Source organism: Lutjanus erythropterus, chromosome 23, assembly GCF_056507025.1.
Source record: "Lutjanus erythropterus isolate fLutEry1 chromosome 23, fLutEry1.hap2, whole genome shotgun sequence".
In the NCBI taxonomy this organism is placed as follows: domain Eukaryota; kingdom Metazoa; phylum Chordata; class Actinopteri; order Lutjaniformes; family Lutjanidae; genus Lutjanus; species Lutjanus erythropterus.
In genome coordinates, this window is record NC_139339.1 from 19,121,276 (window position 1) to 19,145,525 (window position 24,250).

A 24,250-nucleotide genomic window follows, 5' to 3' on the forward strand; every position below is an offset into this window, starting at 1 on the left:
CATTATATTCATGAAGGAAATTAAACAAAAATATTCATGATTACTCATAAAATAAAACAGAACAATATTTATTTATTTATTTATTCTATTTTTATCTCATTGTGTTATGTTAGGCTTGTGTTACTTTTGTTGTCTTTTTGCTTACTGCCCTTCATCTTGTTTTTCATATCTTCATCTCTTTTGTGTAATGCTGCTGACACTGCATGCGTTTTGTTTTACATTGAAATGAATAACAGTATAATACTACATAGTCTATATTTTTAAGCGTTTTATTTTAAAACGTTTTGTAATTTCTACATATATACATGAGGATACACAGTCACCGCCTATTTTTAACTTCAATAAAACTCTGTGCGACACGATTGGTTTGAGCTATTGACGCAAGGCACTAATATCTCGCAGCGATTGGTCCTCTTTCCTGTCAGACAACGTCAGTCACAATGATGAACCAACCAGAGTCCGTGTCTGCGTCTTTGTTCCTCCCGTTGGGCCGGTGACGCAAGGGATCACGTGTTGTTTGTGCTCTGGCCCGTAGAGATGTGTACAGGAGGAGAAGGGAACGGAGTGCTAACCGTGCTAGCCGCTGGATCCTCCCGATTAGAGAAACACCGCTGAACGTGGTCATGTTGCACACGGTAGGCTTCATTTCGTGAAAAGAGCCCGCTTTGGAATACCTGCCCCGCCGCTAAAAGGGCGAAAGAACACGTTTTTTGAGGGAATAAGCGAGCCGGTCCGTGAGGATTGCAAATCTGAGCCGTGCGAGTGAACGTTAGCTGGCCTAGCCGGACTCGGGAGCTCGTCTCCCAAAACAAGAATGGGGTCTAGGTCCACTCGGATTAGCTTGCTAGTAAAGTGACCTTTGATTGTTTTCTCTGATGGCAAATTTCACGAATTACCAGGAAGGCAAGGCAGCGATGTTGATGGTGGAGACGCAGCAGAGGGACGTAGGGACGAACGGAGACGGCTCGGTCGGGGAACCCCCTTCCCCGTTAATTAATATCGGTGGCGGCGGCGGAGGAGGAGGAGGAGGCGGCTCTCGTTTCCATCAACATTTACCGCCCTCAAACCACCTCCACCATCAACACCTCAGCCACCATCACCCGCCAAAGGATCAACAGCATCACTACCAGCTGGCTCCACAACAGCAGCAGCATCTTTCCGGGGAAAACATCGCAGCAGAGTCTCCGGGCAGGAAAGCCTCCTCCTCGTCTCTCAGCCAGGTACACGCCGCTGAGGACCCCGCCGCGGGCGGCAGCAGCAGCAGCGGTGGCGGCGGCGGCAGCAGCAGCAGCAGCCATGTATACGCGGCTGTGAACGTCGCAAATACCTCGGACGTTGTGGATGATATTCGCAAATGTGGCTATTTAAGAAAGCAAAAACACGGACACAAGAGGTTTTTCGTGCTCCGGGCTGCCAGCCACCTCGGGCCGAGCCGTCTGGAGTACTACGACAGCGAGAAGAAATTCAGGAACAGCCTGCGCTCCGCCGCCGCGGCCGCCGCCAGCGGTGGAGCGGTCGCCCCTTCTCCCCCGAAAAGGGTTATTTACCTCTACCAGTGCTTCACGGTGAACAAAAGGGCGGATTCCAAAAACAAACACCTCATTGCCCTTTACACTAAGGACGAGTACTTTGCTATTGTGGCTGAAAACGAGCAGGAGCAGGAGGACTGGTACGTAGCTGTCAGTGAGTTGATGAGTGAGGGCAAAAAAGGGCACTTGGATTCAGATGATCTGGATGATGGATATGGTACGGTCACCCCTGGTACTGTCTTCAAAGAGGTGTGGCAGGTGAATGTGAAACCAAAAGGACTGGGTCAAACTAAAAACCTCACAGGTGTTTACCGGCTATGCCTCTCAACTAAAACCATTCACCTCGTTAAGTTGAACTCTGAAACCCCCTGTGTTAACCTTCAGCTGATGAATATCAGGAGATGTGGACACTCAGAAAGCTTCTTTTTCATTGAGGTGGGTCGCTCCTCCTCCATCGGGCCTGGGGAGATATGGATGCAGGTGGATGATTCAGTTGTGGCCCAAAACATGCATGAAACCATCCTGGAGACGATGAAAGCGCTGAAAGCTTTCGCTGAGTTTCGGCCCAGGAGTAAGAGTCAGTCGTCGGGTTCCAACCCCATGCCGTTTATCACAACACGCCGCCACCTGGGCAACCTGCCGCCAAGCCAGACAGGACTACAGCGGCGGTCAAGGACTGAATCAGTCGTGGGCACGCCACCGTCAAGTAAAAGCTCTGGTGCAAGTGGTTATCGCTTCAGAACGTCCAGCGAGGGCGAGGGGACGATGAACCGGCCGTTCCGCTCTGCCACAGGAAGTTTGGTTCACCTTAACTCAGCGCGTGCCCATCATGGTCGTCAGGAAGGCGGTGGCAGCAGTAGTGGGAGTGGCGTCGCCACAGGAAATACAGGCACGAGTACAGGCAGCGGACGCTACGTCAGAGCCATCCCAGGGTCATCATCCACCTACCATGCCCGCTCTGCCTCACTGCCGGTCTCCCACTTCCCCTCCACCACCAGTCCGGTGAGCGTCTCCTCCAGCAGTGGCCACGGCTCTGTCTCCGACACTCTCACCCGCCCATCGAGCGCCTCGATATGTGGCTCCCCATCTGACGGCGGCTTCAACTCCTCAGATGAGTATGGTTCCAGTCCTGGTGACTTCCGGTACTTCCGGGTCCGGAGTAACACACCGGACTCCCTCGGCAACACGCCGCCAATCAGAGAAGAGAACTGTCTCAATGATTACATGGCTATGGGCTGGAACAGGGAGGTGTTCGGCGCCGGTGGGGGCTCTGGAAACAACAGTGGCGGTGACACGCCACGGGACGAGAGCACATCGACAACGGAGGATGAACGCCTGTCTTCATCGTCATCATCATCACTGCGGAGAAGGACTCACTCTTTCTCAAGACCAGCTGGTGGGGCAACTGGTGGTTCAGGTGTGGCAGTTTATCAGAAAATGACTCAGACAAACTTCTCACTGGACGAGGGGTCAGATGTTGTGTTGCCATTCGGCAGTGGGCTGCTTCGCGGCGGGCCATCCTCCTCCTCTTCCTCGCTCCGCTCTGACTACAGCTCCTGCTCTGAGCACAGCCAGCAGAGCCGTCCCTCTACGCTCTCCCGGACGGAGGTTGGTGGTGAGCGCCCACCTGTCTCCTCCTCCTCCTCTGCCAAGGAAGACAGCGGCTACATGCCCATGATGTGCGGCGTAGCCGCCTCACCGCGGGACACGCCTCCCGACTACATGCCTATGCAACCCAGCTCTTACCCCCACCCTGTCTCTCACTCTCCCCAATTTCACAGTCCAGCTTTAGGTCCCCGTTCAGCCCACCACCCTCCTCAGCTGCAGTCCCAGTCCTCTACAGACTCCCACGGCTACATGATGATGCTCCCAGGGGGCAGTGGCAGCTCCCCCTCGCCAGGACAGGCCTCCCCTAGCCCGCACAGCAGCTCCAGCGTAGCAGGAGCCAGTGGGAGTGACAGCATAGCAGAGAGACCAGAGAACGGGGAGTATATGGACATGTCATACAGTAGCAGTGGGGGGCGCAAGCTCTCAAACGAAGGGAGCATTGGGTATTACACACCTGGCACACCCGAGAGCACCCCAAAGTCTTACAGCCCGTATTTCTCCCTCCCCCGCTCCTATAAGGCCCCCACCAGAGAGCGGGATGAGAAGGAGTATGGCGAGTATGTTCCCATGAGTTCTCCTGCCAAGCCAGTATATTCATCCGTTGCCACAGCTTCCATGTCGACACCAGAGAGGAGGGGTGGGGGAGGAAGTAGCACCTCCACGCCCTCTCACCCACCACCGCCTTACGGAGCTCACCATACGACAGCAGCGATGGCTGACCGACGAGTCGTGAGGCCTAACCGCCTCCCTTTAGGCAGAAGAAGTTTCCATGGCCCGCTGCGGGTTAGTGAGCCCTCCACAGCATCTGCAGGCACCTCCACCTCAGTCCCTGCCACTGTTAGCTCATCTGATCGGCCCTCCAGTCCCGGAGAGTATATTAACATTGAGTTTGGGGATCACTACCCCCACCAACAGCAGCCCCCTGCCTACCCTCTCTCTGCCCAAGATGAAGCGCCTTCCCTGGGATCCAGTGACCACCGTCACTCCCCTCCCCAGCCCCAGACTCACCAGGACTATATGAGTGTGGAGGTGGGGGCTGACCAGCAGGACAGCGCTGGTTGTCTGGGTAAAAACCAGTCCCCCAGACCCAGCCTTGTTGCCCCCTGGAACCCACCCAGCTACATCCGACCCCTGGTGAGTAATCCTGGGGCACTGGCCTCCCCTGGAGTCCCCGCCGGAGGTCACTGGAGGTCGATGGGGGATGACTACACGGACATGACCTTTAACCTCAGCAGAGGTGAGAGGACGCAAGCAAGCCCCACAGCCATGCTGCAGCATCTCTGTGTGATGGAGGGACGTTATGGCCACGCCCCCTCAGCCTCCTCCTCATCCATTTCTCCTCCTCTCCCTCCATCAAGCCCGGGCAGGGCGCCGCCGACACATCAGCCAGAGCCAAAGGTGGTGCGGGCTGACCCACAAGGCAGGAGGAGACACAGCTCGGAGACATTCTCCTCCACTTCCTCCTCTAATTCAACTCCCTCTGGAGGAGGAGGAGGAGGACTCGGCCCCTCATCTTCAGCCACTCACCCCACGCTGGTCACGGCCCCCAACGGATCTTACCTAATGGAGGGTCAGGCTTCCAGATGGGCCAGCTCGGCATCTTTTGACAGTGTGTGGGTGTCTGTGGAGGGTCTAGGAGACTCGCCGGCTCACCACGCTCCAGTAAGAGCCATGGAACTCGGCCCAGCCTCCGGGACATCGGCATCCTCCTCGTCGTCGGGGGCTGGGGCAGGTAGAATGTGCAGGAACATGTCTGTGGGCTACCAGAATGGCCTCAACTACATTGCCTTGGAGCTGAGGGAAGACGGGAGTAATACAGGAGCTGTGACGTCGGGAGCTGGTAGCAGCAATGGGAGCTCGTCGACAGCGGTAGGGACGGTGCCTCTGCCGGAGAACGGAGCCTATGCCAGTATAGACTTCACCAAATCTGATGGAGTCACCACGACAACCAAGGGTGAGTCAATACAAGTGTGTGTCTGCGTTTTTGTGTCTGGTTGGGAAACTCACCTTCAGATAATGCTAGATTTTGGTTTTCTCTTCTGACCGGGAGTGTCGCAATATTAATAATAAATTGAAATTGAAATGAGCTTTCAATTTCAGTAATCAGAATTATAATATTAAACTTTATTGTATAGCATATTTTGTGCAAGAAATGCAGTCCAAAGTGTTTTACAACAAAGAAACAACATGCTTCAAATGTAAAAGACAAAAAATTGAACATGAATACAGGGATAGGATGCTATAATTGATATATAAGATGGAAAATAAAAAACAACCTGATGATTATAAGTCAAAGGTAGAATCTACGTTTCTTCCATTTTTTTCTCTCCACTCCCGCCTACTTGCAGCATCTGGTGCATTTTCAAATTGAAAAAACACTTAAAAGTCAACACAGCAGAATTACGTCAAACTTAATCTCAATATTTTTAGGTTATTCTGCAATATGACAATCTGTGATGATTAGGGATACGACCAACAATTATTTTTGTTGTCAATTAATCTGTCATTTATTTTCCAAATTAATCGTTGGATCTATAAAATGGTAAAAAATGATTAGTGTTTTGTCTAAAACTCAAAGATATTCAGTTTACTGTCATAAAGGAGTAAAGAAACCACAATTATTCACATATAAGAAGCTGCAATCAGAGAATTTCAACATTTTTTTCTTAAAAAAAAAAAAAAAACTCAATACGATTAATGAATTATCAAAATAGTCTCACACCACAATATCAATACATTGCTCAGCCCAGCATTTAGTCTGTCTTTTTTGAGGAAGAATTTAAAAATATAATTACTTTCATTATTGATTTAATTTGCCAGTCATTTTTCAATTAATTGATTAGTTGTTTCATCTGGTCCAAGATGATGTCCACAAATCTCTTTTTTTCCCCCACAACCTAAAGATTCTGAGTAGCAGCCGATTAATTTAACAGCTGACAACTTCCAGAGTTTGAGGAATTTTTTTAATGATGAGAAAAATTCATATTGTGATAAGTGGTTTGAATGCAAAAGATCAGATGTTCATGTAACCACAATAATATGTAACAACAACAGGAGCAATACAGCAAACTAATTTCAACACCTCAAGCAGAAGCTCCCTGTTGAGTACCAGCACAGCCAAAGAAGCTTTGTGACGACACTATAAAACACTATAAAACATACATTATAAAGCTAACAAATAAAAACAATTGACCAATTTTATATGTCATTTATATGTATACCTAATCAATTATTGATTCGTAATTGCAGTTCTAGACTGTTTCTCAGAAGTCATGATGACTCAAATGTTTTGTTTTGTCTACAACCCAAAGATTTTCAGTTTAATGTCAGAGAGGACTAAAGAAAACAGACAGTATTCACAAATGTCATCATTGTTGGCAACTAATCGATTACCTGACTAATCGTTTCAGCTCTAGTTGTCAGGGAATAAAACCAATGACCTGTTGCTCTTTAAAAATCAGAATTCACTTGTCTAACAACGTCAAAGGAGTCAAAAGAAGAAGTTTAAATCGAATCGTGACCATAAAATCGATAGTCAAATGAAATTTGTAGAATCGTGACAGCCCTGCTCTGACAGCCATTGTTCTACTGTCATAATCACATTTGGTAAGAAAATCTTGTCATTGTGTTTGTGTAGTTTACACAGCAGCACCAGCAACCAGCATATGAGCAAAAACATAGTTTCTTGCTCTGTGAGTGCGCGTGAGAACGAGCTTTCATGTGTGAGTAAAAGAGAACAAGTGTGAGAGATATTTTTTCCTCCCTGAAATCCAAAATAACCCTAAGTGCCGTATGCTATTATTAGTCGCATTATATCAATTTGCAGCTCCTCTAGTGAATCTATTTTGGATCAAGTCTCTGTGATCTTGACAAGGCTGCGTTCAGGCGCTTTGAGCAGCCAGCCGTTGTCGTCTTTGAAGGCATCTGTCCAGGGAGCTGAAGTCTAGGCTCTATAACAGTGCTGCTACGGGAAGTGGCACCAATACGTGGTTCATCTTGAGGTCTGTGTGTGTGTTGTGTGCGAGCAGACTGCGAGACAATTAGCTCGCTGAATGAACTGAGGTTTATCTGAGGTCAAGTGCAGACTGGATCATCCCAAAAAAGGCCCTGACTTCCTGTCTTTGTAGCTGCTGGTGTGTCTCTGTGCCTGTCTGTGCACGTGCCGCTGTTTTCTTTGTGTCAGCATGTGTGCATAGTGTACTAACTGTGTGGGTGTTTGTGTGTTCACAGGCCCTTTTGTCTGCTGCAAGGCTGTCACTTGAGACACTTTTCTACATCTTTGAAAAAATATATTTCTGTGTACAAAACATGGCTGAGTGCAGTGCCAGCAGGAGCAGTTAGTATGATGGCAAAACACACAAAATGCTGTACAACTCGGTGACCTGGCAGGAGATGAGTGAAGCTTGTAGTGTTAGTTTTGTTTTGTTGTTGGAGGTGTTAATTAAACTTAGTAGAAGTTACTTGAGGCCATAGTTTGTCGGGCTAAACCTATTAGCCTATTTTCATCATCGATTAATCTACTGATAATTTTTAATTAGTTTATAACGTCAAAAAATCACAGCTTCCCTATAACCCAAGGTGACTTTTTCAGTCAAAAAACCCAAATATTTAATTTACTGTCCTGAACGAAAATTGGCAAATCCTTGCATTTGAGAAGCTTTTCAAGAACATGTTTGATATTTTTGCATGTAAAATGACTGAAATAGGGCTGCAATTTGATTATTTTCCTTGTTGATTAATCTGTTGATTATTTTCTTGATTTATCGATTGGTTGTTGGTGACATCCTCAAATATCCAGAGATATTCAGAAGAAACTAGAAAATATTTACATTTGAAAAAGCTGAAATCAGGGAATTTTTCTTAATTAAAAAATGACTCAAAATGTTCCATCTTATCAATGTAGTTGGAAATTAATTTAATACTCAATAAACAATTGATTCATTGTTGTAGTGTTACTGCAACGATTATTTTCATCACCGATTAATCTGCAGATCATTTTCTAACAATTTAGAACCCAAATGGACTTTTTCAGTTAATTAAAAACCCCAAATGTTTGGTTTCTTTGTCATATGACAGAGAAAATAGGAAAATCCTTACATTTGAGAAGTTTAAACAAGAAAACAAGTGACATTTTTGCTTGAAAATTGACTGAAAAAAGGCTGCAGCTATTGATTGTTTTTATTGTTGATTAATTTGTTGTTTATTTTCTTGATTAATGGATTAGTTGTTTGGTCTATGAAATGGTGAAGAACATTGACTAGTGTTTCCCAAAGCCCAAAGTGTCAAACATTTGCAACCGTCCATCAAATATGGTTAACACTTGTGACAAAGACACGTAATGGAGGCAAAAGTTATTGTCCCATTTAATGTCAGGCCACTGAATCAGTAAACTTTCCTCTGTGTTTTTAATAATTAGAAATGTCTGTAATAAAAAAAGCACAAATAGAGCACAATATGTGTATATATTAGATCTGAATTAAGAAAAATGATTAAATGTACTTTAAAGAAATAAATGCTGTCATATGTCACCAAAAAATATTAAAAATTTTTACATTTGAGAAGCTGTGATAAGTTAATGTTAAACTAATCAATGGTAATAAATATTGATCGGTGTTGTCCAGAGCCTAGGCTGAAATCCTTACAAATTTTGTTTTGCCCATCACAAAAGACATTCAGTTTGCTGCCATAGAAAATTTTGACTTCTTTTTCCTAAAAATTACTCAAATGTATGTATTGCTTATTAAATTAGTAGCTGATTTATGTATTAATTTATAGCTAATCAATTGGTCATTACAGGTCTAGACTGAAACAATTAATTTTCTATCAAAATATTTTATTTTTGTTAAAGCAGCTACAAGGAGTTTTCATATTTTGTTGATTTTGGAGGCCCCATAGACAAATATATTGTGTGTCCACAATAATAACCACTAAATATAATGCAAAACATAAAGTTATCCAAATAAAAATCTCCGTCTGTGTTTTTTTTAACTAGCTAATGTTGTACTCAGTGTAACTTTGCGTGTGAAAATGTAAACAGTGGCTTGTTATATCTGTTTTTGCAGAAAATCTGACCCAGTGGCAGCCATTAAGTGTAACTACATAGAAATAGCCGTTGGTCTCATTTGTTTATGTAGGTCATAAAGAGGGATCAGTATTAAACTGAGACTGTTTCATAACCAGTTAAAAACTCCTTGTAGTCGCTTTAACTAATCGATTAATCACCTAATCGTTTTAGCTCTAATAGTTTGTATAAAGTGCTGTAGTTAAGTATATAACCTGTAAATTGTCTTTCGGTCATTGGTTAAGGGCTGCTTGTGACTGCTGTCCCTATGTAGCTGTCCTCTGGTCTACCACAAATTTAGGAAATGACTCCTTTATACCACACATCTTAAGTCTTATGCTGCATTGAAAAGTCACTATCAGTCAGATCTCCATCTAACTTAACTCCTCACACTTAAAACTGTCTTTAGTAGTTGTGATTTTTCACTAATTGCTGCCTGAACTTGAAGGGCTTCAATTACTAAACTTCATAAAGTTTTGTCCTGTCACAACCTAATGGACTCTGCATTAACAAAGAGTAACTATTTGGTCACATGTAGACTAGAAATAACAGTAATGGTGTTGATGTATGTTAAGTTGACAGATCTATTAATTTTCTATGGGAACGATTAGATCCAGCCGCGCAGTGCATGATGGACAGTTGATGAACAGTTCACTGTATCTGAATTTGCATAATCACGACCAGATCTCTACTTTATACAAATGAGGTCCATCTAACAGAACGTCTGGAACAAAAGTCCAATCAAACTGTCAAACTAGGCAGCTCTGATCAAATATGAAACAAGATTCTGTTACTCCTGCAGACTGTTTTGCCTATTGACTATTGTCAGTAAAGATTTGTTTGAAAGCTTAGAGGCAGGTATGCTGATTTAAACGTGGCATTTTTCAATACCATGTGGACTAGGGCTGCACGATTTGGTAAAAAAAAAGAAAAAAAAAGAAATTGTGTTGCGATTGTGATTGCAATTTGTGAAACGATTAGTGGAAAGCGATCAGTTTTGCATCGTCATTATTTTTCCGTTTTCAAAAAATGGCAGTTTGGTTCTGGTTCTTCGATTTGGATATTGCATTTAGCCAAATTGCAGTTTTATTGTGATTGTGATTAATTGTCCAGCCCTATTGTGGATTGCACAAGAAATTTGAATACATCACATTGGACTTTGGGAAACAGTGCTCAACATTTTTAACCATTTTCTGTCATTTTATGCACCAACCAACTGATATATTATTAGAGAAAATAATGAACTGATTAATTGATAATGAAAATAATAGTTAGTTGCAGCCTTAGTTGGCGTCAACACCGGCATATAGCAACATCCCTAGTTTAAAAAGATAAAATATCTGCTAATTATATAGTATCATTATAGTACCTAAGCTATAAAAGTCAGTCAGAAATCTCACTTCAGTTCAGTATTTTTTATCTTGGCTGAAATTTTCAGATGCAAAACTTTATTATTCATTATTGCAGGCAGTAATGCTAATTAGTCTTTCACTGGTGCATGGCACATACAGATACAATTCAGCCCTAATTGCCATGCCTGATATTTGGCTTGCAGCAAAACCAGATAGTGTTGAGCAACTTATTATGTACCAGCAATGTGTGCAAGTTATTAATTGAAAAAATTAAGAGAAATAATATATGATGTGTGCCTTAGACCTTTCTTCTTTATGCTGTTGTATTCAAAGAAGTATAGAATATTGTTTATTTATACCAGTTTAGCACCAAAGTTCTGTTTATTCTGGTATTGTGACAACTCTTTCTGGCATAATAGCACATTTTTTTTAATTAGACTGAGATGTACAGCAGGTGTACATGTTGTCTGTGTGGCAGTTTTCTGGACAGTTGGGATGATACTGAATGAAGATGTTCAGACACAACAAAGCACTCAGATACTTCATGTAACGTCCAGACGTGGATGTGTGCTGAGGTTAGGTCTGCAGTCGGATGGATCAAGAGGACGAAAAGAGGATGTTTTGACTCCACTTTCAGTCTTTCTCTTCCTCTTTGATAATCTCTTCTTCTTTTTCACCCACTCGTCCTCTCCTTTAGTCTCTCCTCTCTGATTTCCCCTCACTTCCTCCCCGAATTGTCGCTTTTCTCCGTTGCTATGCTCGTGTGTGTGTGTGCATGAGCATGAGTCAGGATTCTCTGCGAGCGCCGACTGACTCATTTGTTTATCGTGGTGCTGAACGGAGATGAAAGAGCTTGTGTGTGTGTTGGGGCGGGGGGTGGGGGGGGTTGGGGTGTAAATCTACAGTGCTGAATGTGTGTGTGCTCGCTGGCACAGGAGATCAACTGACACTCAAAGCGCTCAAGCACATCCTATTGTGTGTGTGTTTGTGTTTGTCCATCTGTCTGTGTGTACTTTTGTTTTCAGCCACTGCCAGCAGGTTCATTAAGTGTGTGTGTGTGTGTGTGTGTGTGCAGTTCAAGGTAATGTTCGGAAATGTTAATCCGTGCCCAGACACACACACACACACACACTCATTCAGTATCTAAGTCTGTGTGTGTTGGTGTGTTTACCGTTCATGCTCTTCGTCTAGGTAGGAGTGTGTGTGTGTGTCTGTGTGTGTGTGTGTGTTTGTACGTGCTGAGTCATGGCAGGCAGCCTTTGATGTGGCGCCGTAATTGCGGCGGCAGCGTGTCAAGGCACACAGCGGGGCTGGGAGGAAACGCATCATCATCAGTCAGGAATGCACTTCCTCTCAGCTGCGGTGTTGAACTGATATAGGCACACCTGGATCCTTGACCCAGAGGAGACAGGGGGAGGGACACACCAGCTCTCTGTCCAGCTGTCAAGGAAATGTGGTGTGAACTTATGAAACAGTGCCATGAATATTAAATAAAACATGGATTCTGTGTGTTTACATCAGCTGAAGTGAAGGAAAGCAAAACTGGAAATATTAAGGGAAGAAACAAAAATGTGAGCAATAATGGACTTAAAGTTGAAGAAAGAAAATAACCTTGACACAGAGGTTTACAGTTAGTTTTTGACCTTGGAAACAGCAGTTGAAATTGTTTTGTCAACCTCCTTTACATCATTATAAAGCTGGTTTGCGCTGCAACTAACGATTGAAAAATCTGCAAATTTGTTTTTTGTCAGTAATGCGCCAAATTTAACTTGTAACTTTTCTTGTGTACGTCCTGTGATAGTCAAATTGTCTCCCATCCTGCAGGATTGGTGAAAAACCATCAGCCTGTAGTCCAAAAAACTAGGGAATATTTTGTGTTTTTGTTTTTGTTTTAAATTCTGTCTATTGATTAAACAGCTCTAAAGGTTTTGCCATGCTAATTAGCAGCATTTACCAGCTTCATTCATAGTGTAAATTAGTGATACACATTTGTGTATTGGATAAGAACACAAAAATGTCACTTTGCATATATTTTATGCATATAGACTACAGGAAAGATGCACAGATTGTGAGAAAAAGTAAGGTTTTTATTGTAAAGACACTGTAAAGTGGCAACATTATTACAAATTGAAGACAAATTTACAAATTAGCCACATTTCTGCAGAGTGAGGACATTTTTTTTCCTGTTGTTGAGGTCTGGTTCATAATATATGCATAATAAATATCACTGATGGCATCGGTCATCGGTGTACCTTTTGTAACTTTCCTGTTTAGTTCAACTTGTGGCCTCTGCTGATGCAGTTTGTCTGTGTTCAGTTTTTGTTGTCATAATGTTTCATGTTCATCAACATGAACATGCCTTTCTTGCCTTGAAAGTGTCAGAATTGGGTGATTTTCTTAGATTCACGCTATTATAAATGGAATATCTTTGTCTTTTGGACTGTTTGCGCTGCTCTTTTGTTCTGGGAATTTGATAGCATCCTCTCACAATTTAATGGCATGTTTTAGGTGTATAGTGTAAAAGTAAATGACAGATTGATCAAAAGTGGAAGTCATCGAACTTTGTTGCAGTGCTGCTGTAAACATTTAACTCTTTTAGTTTAATAAATCAGATCTTTGCTGCAACAAAGACGTGTTGCTGTTGTTGAGCTGCAGGTGGTTGGTTGTTTCGACCAGACAAATTATGGGGGGGGGCTGTTTTCAGCTGGGTTTTTGTTTTCACTTGTTTAGTAAGAGTCTGGCTGGGAGGCAGAGTGGATGGGCACTGTGTCTGCTGGCTTCTCTTATCATAAAGACAGTGACTAGACAGTGAGTCAGAGGATGATGTCTGCTGCTTTTTTTTTTTCTCTCTTCAACATTTGGGCAACGTGTTGTTGCCAGTGCACCTTCTCAAACTTAACTCACAGTCATGGTCATGCTTTGTTTTAAGATGATAGAAGACATTTCTCATGATAAATAAACACCTCCGACAACAAGTATTTAATACGTCTAAATTACTGATAAAGCACCTTTTTTCAAACGATTGTTTTGTCTGGTCTTTCATCATAGGGATTTGTCTACAAGTGTCTAGCACTTTTTTCTTGGTTTACCAATGTGTTATAAATTTACAGTTGTAAGACAATATAAAATAATTGCATTACATGCAGCGAGTTACATTGTGTGAAGTTACATTTGGGTTTTTATTATGCAATCAAAAAGAAAAGATTTGAGATCAAAATGTTCTGCGCTTCAATCAGAAAGTCTTATATTGAAAGAACATTACATCTGTGATTAAAAATATATAAATGCAAATCAAAATGTTTTGTTTGCTAGTGTTGTGCGTTTGCTCAACAATATATTGTAATTATGGAATCATTATGACAAGCTAATAGAATGATGTAATATCATTACACACAATAAGAGCAAGCATGGCTCAAAGCGAAAGACTGGTTCCACGGTGAACGAGTAGGTTTCCAAAAAGAGAAGTAACTTCAGTAGTGTGGAACCCCAAACCAAAATATTATTTAAGAAGTGCAACAAGACTGTAACAACAAAAGGGGGAAATACAATGAACAAATTTCACTACATCAAGCAGAAGTACACGGTCAAGGATGAGGAGAGTCAAAAATCTCACTAGGAGGGCTCAACAGATATTATGAATTCTAAACCAAAAATATTTTTCAGTACTTTGTCATTTTTTAAGAATATGTTATCATAAAATACTGGACACATTGTGCTATTATTTTAGGGACATATGGCCTACCGCTTTTGTTTGAAAATCTAAAAGTTTTGTTTTCTAATCAAAAAGTTTTGTTTGCAAATTAAAAAGTTTTCTCTGCATATCAAAAAAGTGTATTTGTGGATCAAGAAGTTTTCTTTGCCAATCAAAAGTATTTTCTTGCTGTTTAGTTGAAGTTTGTTGGTGAGACCTACAGTGAAAGATGCAAGAGACATCTATTGATGCCAAGCCGTCTCTCCTGTCAAGACGGACCAATAGAGACGTGTCTTGGATCTTTTTACTGTAGGTCCCTTACTTGCAATAAATCATATTTCGTTAGCAGTCTAGAAAGTTTTGCTTTCAAATCTGTTCTGTTTGATTGCATAATTAAGACGCGACAGTAACTCCACACACTGACGCTTCTGGTTAAAGATGAAATCAACAGAAAATTGCCAGCAGTCATGATAATCAATTAATTGTTGTCATTTTTTATGCCAAAATTATTGTCTGGTTCCAGCTTCTGGAGTGTGAAGGTCTGATGTTTTTTTCTGCTTCAGATCAGTGTGAATTTAACGGTTTGGACTATTCATCGAGTTTTGGTTAAAATAACAGTTTGTAGATAGCACTTTGTGCGCTGCTAAATTTTCATCACCGTTTTCTTTATCTTCTTGAATTTTATAGATCCAAAGTAGGGCTGCAACTAACCATTATATTCATTAATTAATCTGAAGATTATTTCCTTATCTGTTAGTATATAACATGTCAGAGAGTCACAGCTTTCCTAGAATCCAAGTTTAAAGTTGGAGTTGTCAAACTGTCAAGCAAATAAACAAATATTTAGCATTTTTTCTTGGAAAATGACAAAAATAGGGATACAACTAACAATAATTTTCATTATTGATTATTTTCTTGATAAACAGACTACTTATTTGGTCTGTAAAGTGTGAGAAAGGTATCTTGTTTTGTCCAGAACTCAAAGATAATCAGTTTACTGTTACAGAAGAGTAAAGAACCAGAAAATATTAACATTTCAAAAGCTGGAATCAGAGAAGTTTGACCTCTTTCTAAACATATTACTCAAACCAATCAAAATAGTTGGTGATTAATTTAATAGTCAACAACTGCTCTATTAATCAATGCAGCACTAATCCAAAGCTTAAGATCAAAACTAGGTAGTCATTAGATTAATTGATAATCGTTTGTATCTGACCTCTCTGATGGATCATAGCCACCTCCATATAATGATGAATTTAAAGGTTTTAAATGCAGGGTTGTCTTAAGGTTGCCTGACAGATAAAAAAGCAATCATGGGAAAGAGCCCACCCATAGTCTCATTTTCTCAGGCGGATATAAGAAGGCAGAAGGTTAAAGTTGGGTCAGCAGAGGAAGTTGCCGCGTTCGACAGTTGAGAGTGGAAGGTTTTAGATGTAAGTGACAGCGGTGGGAACCTGCCCTTTTACCCCCTCCTCACCCTACCCCCGGTGTACTGGTCAAGTGGATATGAGGTGGTAAAGGGTTAGGCAGAGTGTGAGGTAGGGGGGGTGAGGGGGAGGTAAGATGTGAGAGGAGATGGTACGAGGCTGCCCTTTCCTCTCTCGTTCCCACCTCCACGGCCAGGCCCTTCTATATTTACAGGTCTATTTCCAGACTGACATGAATTTATGGGCCGGTACGAGGCATGCTCGTAACAGGACCCCCCTTTTTGCTCAGTGTGTGTGTGTGTGTGTGTGTGTGTGTGTGTGTGTGTGTGTGTGTGTGTTGCATGCAGAGGTCTCTCTCTCTTAAATAGCCTCATATACATGCCCACAGATGTTAGAATTATTAACCATCATGCATGCACACAAAGCATTTCTGATCTCAAGCAGCCATTCTGACTGTCACACCAAAGTATTTTGCGGCTCTCTAAAAGCCTCCAGAGGTTGAGATTTTGCCTGTGATGCCCATTTTAGCGTCCATTTAGCGAATAAATAATCTTAAAATAACTTCCACTCTTTTGTGAGCACCTTAATTCAAAGCTTTGACATGCTTAGATGTGCTTTTAGCATGGGTGGCCTGCACTGAGAAGCATGGGAATCTATAAACCCGCCAGTGTTGGTGTCCATGGAGCTAAACAGGGAATTGATCCCCTAACCCTGGACGTGTTGGCGCCAGCAGGGTTCCCATTGGTCAATTAATTCCTGGAGTATTGCAGAATTTAAAGAGGTGTTTCCCAGAGGTTTGAATTTCAGTTTGGAGACACTGTGTGTGATCAGTTTTCTGCATTTCAAGGAAGGCTGAGATGAGGAAGAATCGAAGAATTAAGCTATTAAAGGATTATTAGAAACTGAAATAATCAATTGAGTGATAGAAAATTAATCAGCAGCTTTTTTGATACATGATTGTAATTCTCATTCAAGCTTCTAAATTATGACAATTTTGCTGCTTTTCTTAGTTATGTGACAGTAACCTTTATAAGGCTGCTGCTGAGAGTTACTTTAATTAATTTTATGATTGATCGATCTATATCTATATAATAATCTTAGTGTTAAAAATGATCAAAAATCTTGAAAAATGCTTTTCACAGTCTTTATCTCTGGGATTTAGACTGTTAGTTGGACAAAATAAGTCATTGAGCTTTAGGAAATTGTGATTATGGCTGCAACCAGCAATTATTATCAATCTCCCAGAGCCCAAAGTCTTTAAATTGCTTTTTTGGTCAATGAAAACATCTTCATTTACGATCGTAAATGACGAAGAAAAGCACCAAATCCTCACTTTTAAGAGGCCAGAAACGGCAAATGTTTGACATTCTTGCTTGAAAAATTATTGAAACAATTAATTGATTATCAAAATATTTGGCAGCTTAGTTTCTTTTGATTAATAGTTGCAGCACTAAAACTTAATATATTTGGGATTCAACCTGTCAGACAAAAAAAAAGTAAAATTAAATTAAATTAAAAAAAAATAATTAAATAACCACGATCAAAACATTTAAATCAAAGTTAATTTGAACAGTAAAATAAACAGCAATAATATACATTGATTGCTGCAGGTATAAAGAAATTCTCTTAACTGTATAATGCACAATTGCATTTCTCATCTCATTTAAGATGTGATGATAAAGGCTTTGAGAGTCAGGAAATATTAGTTTAGGTACCTTGAAAGTCCTTAAACATGCTTGAATTTGATTGTAAATACCTTATGGACCCTGATTAATTAAGAAAATAATCAATATTCTATAATACTCTTTTTGCAAGAACGTAACTCAAATGTAGTCCACATTTTTCATGTTTTTTACAGGCTGTTATTCTTCTCTTCAGTGAGGTTTTTGTGAGCTTCACTGAGCATTAAAACCTAATACAGAAGTCGAGAAGCAATGACTCAAGTCATTCAAATGAAATAAAGTCAGACTGAGTTCTTCAAGAAAAGTGAGTTGTGTGACTAACATCCTTCCTTGCTTACTCAGAGGGAAAAGTTGTGTCTCATCAGTAATAAACGGATCTAAACACTGTCAGCTATGTGCTCTCTGACTGTTGAGTTTTTAGTTCCTCTCAAGTGTAGATTTCAGAGGTGGTCCTGAGCATTACTCAATCACTGAGGCTCCTGTTCCTCTCAAACACGCACCGACTCTCATTTCTTCTTTGTCTTCTCTTCCTTCGTGTTTCTTTCTTTCCTTCTTGTGCTCTTTTGTCTCTTCTGCACTGCCTGTAATGACAAAGCAGGATTTTACTAGAGCTCGACTTAATGGAATGTGACATTTGATAACTTTATTAGACAAAGTCTGAACATGTATTTAAAAACAGCAAAGCTTTTAACACACCTTCATTCATCTTTTCGATAGCAGCTTGTGATGTGCACATTTTGCACAAACTGAAATCAAAAATGTCTGAAGTTCGAGCAGAAAGCTGACGTGTGTTCGCCTTTTTTCCTGCTCTGTTGACGACCCAAAGATGATCAGATGAAGTCACAGACGCTATATGAAGAGTTAGAGCATTATTTCAGCGGGAGTTTTTATTTTAGTTTTTCACTGATTGTATTTAATGTATGTGTTTAAAATAGTTTTAGTCTTAATGTCTGGGTGCAACATGATAGTTATCATAGAAATTTACAAAATGGCCCAAAAAAAGTATAAATCTTTGTTTTAGTTGCTGACTGTTCATTTTGATTTGCTGACAACAGTGGTTGACATTTCTTCCAGATGACATTAAAGTTTATTTTGCATGTTTTTTGTTGAAAGTGCTATAAATCTTTTGTAACAAACCAAACTGCCTATTTTTAGTCAAAATAGCTTGAATCTACACTTCCCCTAGGCCCCTGGAGACTTGTTGCACCTTTTTAGTGGGATGTTAGGGCCTTGCCTAAGAAAATTTGACGTTTGTCAAAAAATATATACTTTCACATTATTTTGGACCTTTATTATTACCATACCTGTGCATCAAATTATAAATAAATGAACAATACCCCAGAAACTTGCTAAAGAAGTACACTGGGAACCACCTACAACCATGTCTGCGTCACTTAGTTTTGATGCTCTCCAGAGCGATGTTTCATTCATTTGGTTTAGGTGGTGCAGACCAAAACAGCTTGAGTCCTGCACCAAAGCCTTATAACGGCAGGGACACAGCAGATAAACTTCCTGCCTTGATAGAAATTCATCAAGAAGGTGTGGCTTCCACAGACCAATATGGCGGCCAAGTTGATGCATCGCTCCAATGAACAGCAGCTGCCAATTTGGTATCTACATGTGTATATTTATGGCAACAACCTGTATAACTGCTTCAGCCTCATCAATGTTTTGTTGCCAGTTTTGTGGCCAAGCTTTTTAAGTTTAAGTTTTTAAGGTTTATGGCCTCAAAGGAAAATTATGTCACCTGGTTGGTTTTAATATTTTTTCAACCAGAAAACCGCCCATCAATTTGATCTTCAGTTGAATCATTAAACATTTTAAGGTGTGGACAATGATTCAGAGGTCTGGAAGAAGGAAACAAAACCTAAATATTTCACACATTGTTTTGGAGATAAAAGATAAATATCAGTGACTCTGGAACAGTTCTGATCAGGGTTCAACTTTCCACGCAAATAGTCTGCACGTTTTAGGGTGAAAAGGGTAAAAAAGTGTGAAGAAGATGCCCCACCCCACAGTATGAAGTCATAAAAAAGTTTATAAATGGCGCTCTAGATCCGAGTGCAGGAAAATGATCTGTTTCGAGTACCCGATCAAGTTCCCATCCGCTTTCGTTCCTCGATCTGCACTTTAAAGGCCGTCGCCCCCAGCTGTCACGCTAGGCCGTGTCAGGTCAACGCGTTACGCTGGCCGTTCACTCCCATGATGCCTTTCATCTGTTGTCCCAGCTGGGTGAAAGGGGTTTAGGGACAGGCAGACAGAGAGAGAGACGGTCACGGCTCTGAACACCTGCCTGTGTTGCAACGACACAACAAGCTGTTAGCTAATGCAGGTGTTTGGCAAATGTGTTTTTATAACCCGATTTGTGGTCTCTCTGTGTGTGTGTGTGTGTGTGTGTGTGTGTGTGTGTGTGTGTGTGTGTGTGTGTGTGTGTGTGTGTGTGTGTGTGTGTGTGTTTAACGGAGGTCAGCTCAGGTCAGTCCGGCTCGTGTCCTCAGAGCGTTGTTTTGATCAAAGTCCTGGACTGCAAAGAAACCCAAAGACCTCAGACTGCTCTCTTTCTCTTTTTTCTTTTCTTTTTTTCACTCTCTGTCTGTCTCTGTCTAAACTATATTATTAATGTAGCTGCTGAAGAACAGACACTCCGCTTTTGAAACGTTGATGTTACACAGAGCCTTGACATCAAATCTGGAGGATAATGTCAGTACAGTTGAGTAAAATACAGCTTTGCTCATTTCTTGCAGATGCACTGCACTAGATACAGATGTCAGGGATTAATTTCTTAATCACAAATTTCCCGGTAAAGCTACTCCTGTGCAAAGTGCTTTAGGTACAACTACCTAAATTACTGTACTACATTATGTACTGTTATGGAAGTATTTGTGGCAAAATAGAATTAAAGAATCTGATGTGATTGAATGAGCTGTAGTGCAACAATTTAGAGGAGGAAGAGATCAAAATCAAAAACAGGATGATTATTCCACAGCAGTTTACTTCAGGCTTTGAAAGATTTGGTATGTCAGTTCTTCTCCAAGTAAATATTGAATGTTGTTTAGGTCTGAAGGCCAGAATATACCGCCACTGAATCGCACGCTTCAAAACAGATACCCCTGTTATTTTATACGTACATCCCCGCTAAGGCTGAACAGTTAATCCAAATGTTATTGAAATCGCAATAAGGTCTACTGCAATTTTCAAATCGCAGTATGCGCAGTATCTGTTAAAGGCAAAATGTATGTCAGGATACATTTCATTTTAAAACAAACAACTGTTAATTGATTAATCAAGGAAATAATTGACCGATTAATCGACTATAAAAATAATTGTTAGTTGCAGCCCTAGAAAGGACTGATCGATAAAAAAAAAAATCAAATATAGATCAAAATACGCTCTGTAAAAAATTAAGACACCACTGCAAATTTATCAGTTCCCCTTATTTTGACTCAATCGATAAATCAACTAATCTCTGCAGCTCTTCTTCACTGCCTCTGTTGCAGCTGGACTTCTTCCTCTCACCTCTTGTTGTCGCTGTCTCCCGAGCAACAGATGAGGAGAGACTAGTTTTTGACAATGACGATGCTAGTGGCGGCACTTGTGACGTGCTTTTGCAGCAGCATGTTTTGTTCTTGAGAGTGTGTTGAACTCTTGGTGTTTGGGTTTTGTTTTGGTGAAGAACTTTGTATGTGTCTCTGTACAGGTTGCAGTGTAGCAGGAAGTGTTGCTCTTTTGGTTGCCAGATTTGTTTTTGTCCACCAGTTGTCTGTCTCAGTTTCTGCTCATTCTTTGAGTTGGGTGTTTGTCCAGCAGTTGATGAACTTTTCTTTTGTCTTTGGCTGTAATTCGGTTTGACCAGATTGTGTTTGGGTCGTGCTGAGTCTGTGTACCGTTACTCCTCTTCCTCTGTGTACCGCGTGCTCCTGTCTTTCCATCCGTCCGTCCGTTCATCCATCCCTCCATCCCCGTGGCTAACAAACAGAGGAGCAGCATTCCAGCAGTGCCCCCTGTCAAAGCATCTGTATTGTGGCGTGCTGCTCACATTGTTGTGTCAGACAAAGCCTCGCTCTCAGTGGAATAACCCAGCTGGACGCCAGCCATCACCGGGGTCACTCAGGGCCACCGGACCGCACCAAAACAGCCGACCTGACAGCCCGGGTCCAGCCATGATAGCAGGGCAGGAAACACACTTTGTGTGTCTGTGTGTGAATCCAAAGTTCATCGGCTGCGCTCACTTATTTACCAGACAAACAGATTTTTTTAATACACTGAGAGATGTCTCACATCTGTGTTGCTTCTTTACAAGCTTGAACGCACCTCAGTAACTGTTGTACAAAAGCCAAAATACTCGTTTCCTTAATCATGCTCATTTTTATATTCCTGCTCTGTTAAATAACCCCCAATAAATGTTTTTGTTGTGTAGAAATTCATTTAGTAGCGTGGTTGTTGGTTGCTGGTCATTTCCAGCGGCTGTCAGTTGGGAAAAACTTGTATCTTTAAAATGTCAACATGTCCGGATTTCCCCAGAATTCCCCCAAAATGAGAGAAGCGAATTTTTCACTCGTCTGCAGCAGCTTTTGGAAGGTCGAGTCCAGATTCCAGTCAAAATTAGTCAGCACCACTTGGCTTCAAAATGTCTAAAAACAACTAATATTTTCAGTCCAAAACCACTGTCAGTGAACCGGCCACATTCCACTTTCTTTGTGTGTGTGGGTCACATCAGGCAAATAGAAAACAACAGTTTTTTTTCCATTGGTTACTGTAGCTTGCACTGTATATTTTGTCCATAAAAACATGAGAAAACTGTGATTTTTCACTGTTGTGTCACAATTATTGTCCAACCAAAAGGCCCTTTTATTACCAGTTATTACTATTATTTAGCAGATAATAACATTTATTGCCAGACTTTTAGATCAGCAGGCAAATATTATCAGCTGTTATCAGCAGCTTTAAATTCCACTTGATACAGCTTCAACACTCAACACTCAAGTTACGCTAAAAGTAGTGAACAGTTACTAATTAACTGTTAAAAAATGTAGTCAGTAGCGTAATCCAAGTATCACAATATTAAAGTAATGTAACTTCATTACTTTCTGTTACTTCTGGTTTACCTCAGTATAAAATATAGTGAAGTTGTTCAGCCTAATAAAGTGTTCTTAGGACTGCAACTAATGATTATATTCATAATCGATTATCCAGTCGATTATTTTCTCAACTCAAAAATATTCGCTGTCAGAGAGGAGTAAAGAAACCAGAAAATATTCACATTCGCAGAATTTTTACTTTTTTAAATTAAAAAATTACTTAAAACAATCGATTATCAAAATAGAGGCAGATGAATTTAGTAGTTGATTAATAACAGACTCATATTGCAGCTTAGCGTTTTGTGTTAGTTGTTTGCTTTATTAGTTTGTCCAGATGTTCCTTCCTGTATTGTGTGCAATTTATTTATTGATTGATTGATGGATTTATGAAGCATTTTTTCACTAAATGCCATGATAATGAACTGGCAACTGTGTGGTTCTTCATTAATTTTATTAATTAGTAATCCTACCAGTAATCCCCATTTTCACTTAATGTAACTGTAAATTTTCAGTATCTATTAAAAAAAATCACCTGGCATTTATTGTGTGTTTGTGTTTTCATATTTGAGGTTTTTTAAAGATTGATATCTTACTTATAATCTCTGTTTTCTCTCTCAGACTGAGCGACGGGACGATAGAGGTTCCCCACCCTCCTCCTCCTCATCTCTCTGCTCGGGGCACTTGACTCTGCCTGTGACCTTTGGCCTCCCCCGCCGGTGACCTCTGACCTCTTCACCACCAGACTGAGAAGCCGCTCCCTTCTGGATGCAGAAAACAACAACATCACAACAGATGACAAAAACGCTTGCAGTTTTTTTTTTTTTAAATTTTTATGTGTATTTCATCTTTTGATTTTTTTTTTTTTGTGTGTTTTATATACATATCTCGTCTTTTTTTTTTTTTTTTTAATAATCCCCCCCCTCACAATCGATGCTGCCAGTGTGTGCTGCTTTTCCCCCCTCATGTTCAACAGACTCATTCAACAGACGGCGGTCAGTGAACTTGGGGGGGCATCAACAGAACCCTAGATAGTCTTATTATCAGATGGTTCTGCTTCTCCATACGGTATTAAAAAAAAAAAGGGAGGCTGGAATACGAAGAAAAGGCATTATGGTACAGACTTGGAAACTTTTATGTTGAACTTAAAATATTAATTTCTATGTTTTATTCTATACATATATATCTATTTTTTTTTTTTACCCCACACATAATCCATCCTCAATACAGTACCGCACAGTTATTACAAGTAGAAAATGTATATTTTTTTGAACGGATTACCCCTTTAATGGTACGATTCTACAAGTGGCATTGCACAAGTTCCATGCTTGTTCCTATACTTTTCCGAGTTGCACCAGTTCCAAATACAACTACGAAACGGAGCGACGGTACTGCGTCTGTATGGGTTTATCACAGTGTACAAACACAGCGGGAAACATTACAGAAGCATTACTCTCTGCATATTCTGTAGCACATATTGTTATTTATTTGTTGCAATAGGTACAAATATTCCAGTGCATTTCTTTGTTTGATTTCATGACAGAGATGGTACGCAGCAGGGCGGGGAAACAATGCCGGCCACCAATCGAATGCTGGAAAGTTTAATTTGTCTCCTCTCCAAGTTGTTTTGCAGATAATGTAATCAAACTGAGTTGTTTAAAGGGATAGTTCAACCTTTGGGGATTGATATTTTGCTTTTTTTGCCAAGAGGTAGATGTAGAGATGTTCCAATAACTTTTTTTTACCGGGTACAGATCCATTCAAAAACGCTGACACACAAGATGTTGCTGGGAAGTAGCAGGATCTAATAAATCATGTGATATAA

General features: G+C 41.0%; 1 protein-coding gene across 2 annotated transcripts; it reads left to right on the top strand.

Moving 5' to 3' along the window:
• Positions 1 to 211: 211 nt before the first annotated feature.
• irs4b (insulin receptor substrate 4b) lies at positions 212 to 24,250 on the top strand. 2 transcript variants are annotated; one of them, XM_084712588.1, is made up of 2 exons: positions 212 to 5,091; positions 7,368 to 7,968. In XM_084712588.1, exons 1-2 carry the CDS (start codon positions 876 to 878, stop codon positions 7,397 to 7,399), a joined length of 4,248 nt encoding a protein of 1,415 aa, XP_084568714.1. In that variant the 5' UTR covers positions 212 to 875; the 3' UTR covers positions 7,400 to 7,968. The 2 variants fall into 2 exon arrangements, with proteins under 2 accessions (XP_084568714.1, XP_084568715.1); XM_084712589.1 differs by lacking the exon at positions 7,368 to 7,968 and adding an exon at positions 23,047 to 24,250 and having other exon boundaries at positions 216 to 5,091.